General features: G+C 30.5%; 1 protein-coding gene across 2 annotated transcripts; it reads left to right on the top strand.

Moving 5' to 3' along the window:
• The first annotated feature begins 207 nt into the window (after positions 1-207).
• Positions 208-7,430, top strand: LOC104891572 (uncharacterized). 2 transcript variants are annotated; one of them, XM_048642766.1, is made up of 11 exons: positions 208-789; positions 3,723-3,828; positions 4,021-4,256; positions 4,716-4,902; positions 5,311-5,444; positions 5,768-5,880; positions 5,996-6,254; positions 6,399-6,551; positions 6,671-6,750; positions 6,856-6,905; positions 7,031-7,430. In XM_048642766.1, exons 2-11 carry the CDS (start codon positions 3,756-3,758, stop codon positions 7,231-7,233), a joined length of 1,488 nt encoding a protein of 495 aa, XP_048498723.1. In that variant the 5' UTR covers positions 208-789; positions 3,723-3,755; the 3' UTR covers positions 7,234-7,430. The 2 variants fall into 2 exon arrangements, with proteins under 2 accessions (XP_048498723.1, XP_048498725.1); XM_048642768.2 differs by lacking the exon at positions 208-789 and having other exon boundaries at positions 2,920-3,828.
• Positions 7,431-9,466: the final 2,036 nt, after the last annotated feature.

Below are 9,466 nucleotides of genomic sequence, written 5' to 3'. Positions count from 1 at the left end.
TATGATTTCTTTTCCTCTCAGATTTTTTTCCTTCAAACGTTGTTGGGGTATTCAATTCTACATACCCTGTTCTTTCAATCGTATTAAGTTGAGTTTTGGAATTTAGCGTACGAAATTCTAAGACTTTTTGTACCACCTTTTCCTTCTTTAAGCTTCTGTAAAGTTCAATAATTTCATCTACGTGCATATATAGGCATCTTTATATAGCAGCTAAAAGGGCCGAAACCGTAGATAATTCCAACTAATACCCCCATATATGATCAATCATCAAAGTTTTGCTGAACGTACAATTATCTCCACTTTGATCTCTCATTCCACATACTCCTCACTCTCTATAAATCACTCTTTATATAGCATCTTCACCCTCCCTCAACCGTAGATACTTTGATCTCTCATTCCACATACTCCTCACTCTCACTTACCCACTCTCTTCAACCCTCCCTCAGACCCTCACTCTCTTAGTACTCCATCTTCACTCTCTCAGTACTCCATCTTTCACTCTCTCAGTACTCCATCTTTCACTCTCTCAGTACTCCATCTTCACTCTCTCACTCCATCTTCACTATCTTCAGCGTCCCTCACTCTCTTAGTACTCCATCTTCACTATCTTCAGCGTCCCTCATCACTCTCTTAGTACTCCATCTTTCACTCTCTTCAGCGTCCCTCATCACTCTCTTAGTACTCCATCTCTCTCATCGATCAACAAGGATCTCCCATCAAGATCTCCAGCAACAAGAACTCCCGCGATATATACCTCAGCTAACACAGATAAGATCTCCCGCGATCAAGGTTAGTGTAGATATTGATTTATTTTTGAAAAACAGGTCTTGAATTGAGTATGTAGTACTACGGGTTCATATTGCCTTGTTATTACTTATTAGGGGTTTTATTAGGGGAAAAATGATTACTTATTCGTGCCTTACAAGCTGGGAGTTGGGAGAGAAAATAGCCCTAAAATACGTGTCGTCCATTTATTCGTTACAAAAAGACAAAAAAATACAATGTGGCAGCACCTTTCTGACGCACGCAAGTCACTTCCTCTCTTCTGGGCCTGTAGCCTGTAGGGCTCTTAAATTCTGATGGGTGTATAGTATAATATTCATTGACCATTTTTATTCGTTACAATTTTTGTAATGATAATATTTCAAAAAATACAATTATAAAACAATTGAAAAAAATACCATAATTTATATTTTTTTATTCTCTAGAAATAGACACCAACTTTGCTATACTTTATTCACAATTTTTAATTTTGCTATTATTATTTCTTTTATGACATTATTTTTTTTTATTCTACACCAATTAGATTATGATAATTAATTAGTGCTCGATAATTTTTATATAATAATTATAAATTAATAACTATAAGAGTTTGCAGCGGAGTGTGGAGCAATTACAATGTATGTCAAATAGATTATGAACTTATAGTTTAAGTGTAACTTATAATGTTCAAATGAATAACATTTGCTTTGATTAGCTTATAATTTATCATGTATTGACCACTTACTATATAATTTTTTTTTTTTTGCTCCAAACTTTCTATATAATTTTAATGTAAATTGAAATGAGAATTATACTAAGTTTGATAATAATTTTGGACTAATATTGTGACTAACTTGTGCTAACTACTAACTAACTAATTACTAACTTATCCTAACTGACTAATGACTAACTTGTGCTAACTACTAACTATTGACTTTGATACTAACTCATTCTAACATGACTTCTAACTTCTAACTTCTAACTTCTAACTTCTAACTTACTAACTTATTAATCATTATTATATTGTTGTTACTTATACTTATTAAAATAATATAAATTGCAAACATAAAATGACACTATGTTGCTGTTTCACTTTTTTTTTTTTTTTTTTGAAACTATGTTGCTCTTTCACTTTTAATAACTTAAATCACCAAATCACAATTTACAAGTGATAATTTCTGAAATTGATAATAGCATATGATTTAAGTGCATTGACTTATTATGACATTATTTTACCACGATTGACTTATGGACATTATGGACATTATGGACATTATGACTACTCCCGAGGACAATGACACTATGGACAAGGACTTGGACATTCTATGACTACAATAACATACTAATGTACTAACATTTTCTTATTTTTCAGATCACTTGTTTTGTATTTATAACTAATAATAATAATAACTAAAAGTTACTGAAGTACCAAAGCAAAATAAATATTTATACTTTCGTTATTTAAATTCTTTATAAGATTAAAGGAACGAATATTACAAGTCTCTCTCGGTTTTCAAGGTTATTAAGCAGGAGTCGAGGTAACATTTATTGCTAACACCTACAATCTCTTTCGAAATTGTTTATGAAATGATTTTTATAATTATGTTAAAAGTTTGTGTGATATGATTCTTTATATGGATTATGAGATACTTAAGTTGTTTATGAATGAGCTTCATACATATTTACTTATATTATTATGAGTTATTGATGCCCAAGTATGATTCATGGAAGTACTAAGGCCTATGCCAATGAATGCTAAATAAACAAAATATGATAAATGAAAGTAAAAAAGAGGTTCTAGCAGTATAATGTTACGCAATGCTTATTATCTACTTTATGGTTACACAATGCTTATTATCTACTTTATGGTTTTCCACGTACCTGCGCACCCGGCATACACCTAGCAGGGGAGCTTGGCTCCTTGAAGGGTACCACATGTTATATTACTACTCTATTTTGGTGCTCCTTGAGGATCATCGCGTGGTGGGGAACGTCCCGCAAGTCTATACTAGCTAGTTACCATATTAAAATATGAAAAGATAATGGGCACTTATGAATCATCAAGAACTTATGATTGTTCATCTTGATATCATTTCATTATAGTTTTGCATATGTTTTACTATATATATTATCTTCTTCTTATTTGCAAATAAAATTAATTGCAATGAAATTACCTTCTTAGGGTAGTATGTCAATGAGATTGGCTCACAATGTTGCTTTTAATTTAGCACCTGTATGTTGAAGGTGACAGAATGTCGTACAAGTCATGATCAGGATGATCAACTATGTTATTATTATGATAACTATGTTGTATAATTATGATGCATTGTGTAATCTAACTTATAATCACTAGAATATGAACTTATTTAATATTAGTTTAACTTTAACTACGTACTTATCTATGCTTAGTTAATTCTAACTATATATTTTAGTTTGCTTATGAATTTAAATGATTATAACATGCTTAGTTTCATGAAAGAATGTTTAGCTTATATTTTCCCGGACAAAAAGTACAGAAGTAGCGCACCGACCATCTAAGTTTTGCTGCTAATGATAGATTAATTAACTTAAATATGATGATCAGAGGCCACAACATTACATTTCTTGCTAACCTATTATAATTTAAATGTGTCAATTTTAAAATCCATATAAAGTAAGTTATCACCATTGAATATTAATATATTCTAGCTAACTAGTGAGAAGTTTCAGTTTAACAATCGACTAACTATATATGGGCTCTTATAATACACCAATTTTATATAACTTCTAATTTTCAATTTTTAATGTTATGAAAATGTTTATGCACTTATATGAACTCCTTAATCAATTTATGATTATTGTGCATACATGGGGAATGTTTTATGTTTAGTCTTAAGATTTTTCTTATGAAAGAATCATACAAATATATTTCGTATGTACTCATTTATTTGTAGTTGATAACTTTTTAATAATATATTTAGGAACAAAATTTCAAAGAGCATCACCTGATTCAAATGGAGAGTCCGATGAACAACATCTTCTTATCCCTTGTTACGTTCACCGTACTACTAGATTCATTAGTCCAGGGTAAGATACTAATAACTCAACTTTTACTTTATGTTTTCTATTTCTCATTGGCGGGTGATTCTGATTCTGATACTAATTAACTCAACTTTTACTTTATGTTTTCTATTTTTCATTCGCGGGTGAAGGTGTTACATCCATTATATTTATGTAACATTATTGGTTGTCTTAATTTTTTTAATCTCATTTGTATAGGAGATTTAAAAGTGCTCAACTTCACTCAGAAGTTGGATCACTCTGGATTCAACGACGAGATAAGCAACCTCACCTTTCAACAGAGGTTGCTCGTCGACGACAGCCAGTGGGGAGGAGCTGGGGCTCCCATCTTTGTATTATTCGGAGGGGAGAATGGCCAGACGTTTTCCCCTAAAGAATATGGGATTTTGGGTCTAAGTGCCACTGAGTTTAAAGCCATGCTTGTTAATATACAGGTAATTACTCTTTACAAATCCTTAAAAGCATTTCCCATAATTTGAAGTACGTATAAATTTTTTCATAGTGACGGGTCTAGATTCTAGACGTGTGTTTTTTTGACTTTTTTTTATAGTGATGGGGAAAATAAAACGAAAGTTTTTTTGTTGCCAAGTATGTATGCATGCAATACTACAAAATACGAGAATTCATGGCAACATTGAATAAAATAATAATTGCAATTAGTGAGAATAATACTAAAGAAACTGTAATTGAATGCTAAGTATCTTAAATCCCATCATTATTATTGGTTATAAAGTAGTCTTGTTAATATTGAATTAGACCCAATCTCAAATTAAAAATTTGGAAAAAGGGAATATAAGGGAGCAATATTTTTCTGAAAATTTTGCTACTAATGATTATGATTTTTTCAAAATAAATCAATATTCTATTTACCTCTTTTCCTTTGCTTCTATTAGCATCGCTTCTATGGTGATTCGGTACCACTAGGGTCAATCGATTTGGCCATGGCGGATGACCGAGTTAGAAGATTCTTAGCCACAGACCAAACTCTACAAGATTACGCAGTAATCATTGAGAGCGTGAAGGCTAACTACTCTGCTGGCAACTCACCCGTTATTGTTGTGGGTATGGGCTATGCTGGAGGTATGGACTTCAATGTAATATGTATTTTGTTTACTTCTAAATATCATTGATTGTTTTTATTATTGAATTGATAGGCTTTTCAGAAACAAACTTAATTTTGGAGGTTTTATTTTATGGATATGTCCTCTACTATTAATTTGAATTGTATATAACTTTGTTAAAATTGTCCATGTTTGAAAAAGTTGTGACAAATTTAATTGAGGCTTTTCATATATTTGTTATTGTTACTTGAGAGTTGTGGTTCTCTGCATAACTTGACATTTATAAATTAAATTTAAGTAGTGTTTAAGTGTTGAATTATAAACTATAAAATTAATTAATTACAATAATATTCATTTAAAAAGATATCGATTTAATATTGTTTATCAATCTATGGTTTCTTTTTCACATATTTCTATATTAAATCAGCATTAGCAATATGGTTCCGGTTGAAGTACCCGGAGATCACTATTGGAGCATTAGCCTCATCGACTCCACTAATGTACTATGGTAATAGTACCCCTGGGGATGGGTATTGTTCAATCGTAAGCAAGGACTTTCAGGTATTTTCTTAACATATTTCACAATTTCATTGACGTATTTTTGGAATACCTACTCAATCTCAAATGCAAGTACTAGAAAAAAATGCCTATCATTGCAGATGATATTCACTCCTCAATATGCCGGATAACTTACTAAAAAAAGGAATGACACCCAATATTTAGATGAAGGAATGTTCAAATATGGAGTAATGTTTATTGATTTTATTTAGAATTTAGTGTATAAATTATTTCATTATTTTTTTTTGGAATTTAAGTTGTTATATATGTATACTTGTTTGGTTTATATGACTGAATAACATTAGTTTGTGATTGTAATTGACTAGGATTACAACTCGCAATGCTACAAGTCGATAAGTAAATCCAGAAAGTTATATGATGATATTGCCTCACAACCCAATGGTTTGGCACATCTCAGCCATATCTTTAACACATGCCGGTAAATCTACAAAAATGTCAAATATATATTATCTTATATACTGTTAGTGTTATGTTTTATAATTTGATATTCTAAGCTCTGTATGTACGTTTTTGTTTATTTCTTAACATATTAGCCCTTTACAATCTGCGGATGAGATCACATACTTGTTGGCACAAGTATATTCATTTAGGGCACAATATGATGGTCCCAATCATATGGCATTGAACTCCATTTGCCATTTTATAAATAACGAGGGTGGCTCCATTCAAGGATTTGTTAGTACATTGTATCAAGCATTGGATGCTGATGAGGGTTGTTTTGACAACACTCTTTTAGAAGTTAATTCTCCATTTGAGCCTCCTTCAAATTTAACAATGGCTTGGGCATGGCAGGTATTTAAGTTGCGGAGTAGAATTATAATTTTTTTTTTACATTGCAAAATTTTTCATTAATTAAAACACAGATTAGAAATTAGAGATAGTGCACTATTTTTACATATAGAAATCTTCACCACTTTATTCTTTGTATTTTGATAGAGATGCACTGAACTGATTTTCCCTATCGGATGCACCGATACTACTATGCTTCCAGCCAAACCTTTTGATATGACCCAATTTACGGCATCATGTCAAAAGAGGTTTGGAGTTGTTCCACAACCCAACACACCCATAAGCTTCTTCAAGGCTCGTGTACGTATCCTACCTAGTTTGATTAATTAGTTCCTTATATGTAAATTTTCGTAGAGTAGATGACTTTAATTTGGTTTATAAGATAATCTAAATCCTCTTTAATTTTATAAACCCTTTAGAATATTGTAGAGTCACTCACTGGATTTGGAGGAAATATCATATTTTCCAACGGTCTTCGAGATCCCTTTTGTAGTGGAGGGTAAGTAGATAATTGTTTTTTTAATGACATATATTCTTTCAAAATAGTACTGATATTCATCTCCATCAATCAATTAATTGATATATGAATTTCTAATTTATATAGGATATTAGAGAATTTATCGAAGACAATCGTTGCAATTACAAGCGATGAAGGTAAGTGTAGTGTTACTTATGAATTACTAATTTAATAATAAACAATAAGTAATTTTCATGATATTTTTCTATCTTAAACATACAATAATTAAAACACTAAAGTACTTTTCTTAATAATTTTCTAGGATCTTATACTTGGGACATGAACACAATTGATGAGGAAAATGATCCTAAATGGTTGAAAGAGAAAAGAGAAGAAGAATTAGAGATATTCAGACATTGGATCAACAATTTTCATCATATTAGCATCGGATTTAAGCTTTCTTGTTGTACTTTTATTGTATATTTCTTAGAAGTTCTAGTTTTTGGATTTATGTACATAAGTTAGTTATTCAATTCAATTGTATTGTTTGTTAAGGTTTGTATATCTAAAACTGGCGAATTGCTCCATTTGTTCACATCAATTTTCAAATCAAGTCCATTAACTTTAGATTGGAACAATTTGGCTCTTGCATCCACTTGTGAAATTACACTAAAAGTTGCAGTTTTTATTTATTTTATATAAACTCCTAGAATAAGCAAGAATGAATTGGAAGTAGATCATGGTTTATTATTATGCAAATACGAAATCATATATATATATATATACTATTAAAACAAGAAAAAATTATGCATATGCAAGCTAAACATGAACAAAGCAGTGAAATGTCCACAAGATATAAGAAGTAACGAAGAGATAAAACAAAATTCTTAAGGCCGCGTGGCATGAAATTAGAGAATTTATGCTCATGTGACATGCTCTATTGTTTAAAGGCTCAATGGGATTGTTCTTGTGGCAAGCTAATCTTTCCTTGAATGAATTCGGTGATTTAAGCGTGTAATTTCCTATAATCAAGCGTTTAACTATGTAATTAGGAGATATGTTATGATATCCATTAGACGTGCGATCTTATTATAATTCAAAGGGGATATTATAACCACTCTATACTATATCTATATGTAAAAATACAAACATAGTATTCTTCTTTGACATTCATGTTTAATAATTTAGCTATATATAATGGTCTTCACATTAATCAATTCCGCAAATAGAAAATGTATTTCGTTAATGACAAATGGCTTTAAAGGAAGAGAAAGGGAAAAAAAATCATAAACAGCGAATCAGAATTATGATTTATCTTTATTTAGCTTATTTTCAAAATAACTTTTACATATGCAGAGATGTCACATGTATCTAGGTATACAGCACTGTCCCAATTGGACCTTACAGACTCCCTTGCAATTTTCCACTGTACATGGATTCATTGGGATGCATGTGTAAGACGCCGGTATTATCATTTGCGGAACTCCAGTACTCATGCTACCTGGTTCTGTTTAAGGAAAAAGAGAATCAATCCAACAAATTACAATAGTATAGGAGTAGTGGAGTATTAAAGTAATATAAATTGATTTTTTACTCTTATAATAATATGATAAGTTGTTAGTTTATAGTTTTGACTTTACCATAATTTTACGGTAAAAAAAAAATCTTTAGGTGATAAGATATATTTACATAAAATTACAAGATGAATATAAAAACAAGGAAATAATTTTTATTTTTTCTCTTAAGATATCTATTTTTTTAATCATATTAAACCCTAAATCATAAATGTTTTTAAACAGATCTGATTACATAATTCGAATTAATTTGTATTATCACCATGATCCTATTATTAACTAAACATCTTTATTACATCACAAGAAATAATGAATTATTCTGGGTTTAATCATATTTTTTTTAGGAAAAGATCAGTTTTAACCAAAATAAATAACTACTACCAAGTTAGTAGTTTAGTAGGGGTTGGTTTGAAACCAATTATCTTTCCTAATAAAAAAAAAACCTAAATATGAAATAAAAAAGATTAGTATACCCCTAGAAGTTTAAAATCTAGTTTTCCTATTCTTTATTGGTCTCAAATGCATATATTTTTACCATCATACAATGTGGTTACTTATTACTCCCTCCGTCTTTTTTTATTTGCTACAAGCACTTTTTCACAAAGACCAAGGAGGGAGTGGGGAACATTGACATAAATGGAATTAACAAAAAAGCAAATAGGTAAATTGTGGGACCTATGTATTATATATGGAAACATTTAAAAAACCAAGAAGGGAGTGATGACAAATTTGTAAATAAAGTGTGGGACCTATGTACTATATGTGGAAATATTTGCAAATGTAGCAAATAAATTGAAACACCCCTAAATGGCAAAATGTAGCAAATAAAAAAAGACGGAGGGAGTATTAAAATTATGAAAATTCTAACTTAGAAAAACAAATGAAAGATATCTAATAACATCCCACGTAAAAATATTTCTCACACATAAATTTTCCAAGGGGATCAAAATTTTCTAAATTTTAACTATATTGATTAATAAATGGGAAGATTATTAAGAAACAAAGCATAAGTTGACATTTGCGCTCACCACTGGAAACACAGACCACGACTAACAGCAGAAGCACAAAAACGAAAGCTGTCTTTCGGACCATATTGAACATATAAAATAAGCTACTTTGAGGGAGAAAAATTGTATTATCTTCACTATGATTTCACTAAACTTCTAAACCGAGGCCTGAGTGAA

This window comes from Beta vulgaris, chromosome 4 (assembly GCF_026745355.1).
Source record: "Beta vulgaris subsp. vulgaris cultivar EL10 chromosome 4, EL10.2, whole genome shotgun sequence".
Lineage (NCBI taxonomy): Eukaryota > Viridiplantae > Streptophyta > Magnoliopsida > Caryophyllales > Amaranthaceae > Beta > Beta vulgaris.
Note: the sequence above shows the minus strand (reverse complement) of the source record. Positions and strands in the feature narration are given on the sequence as shown.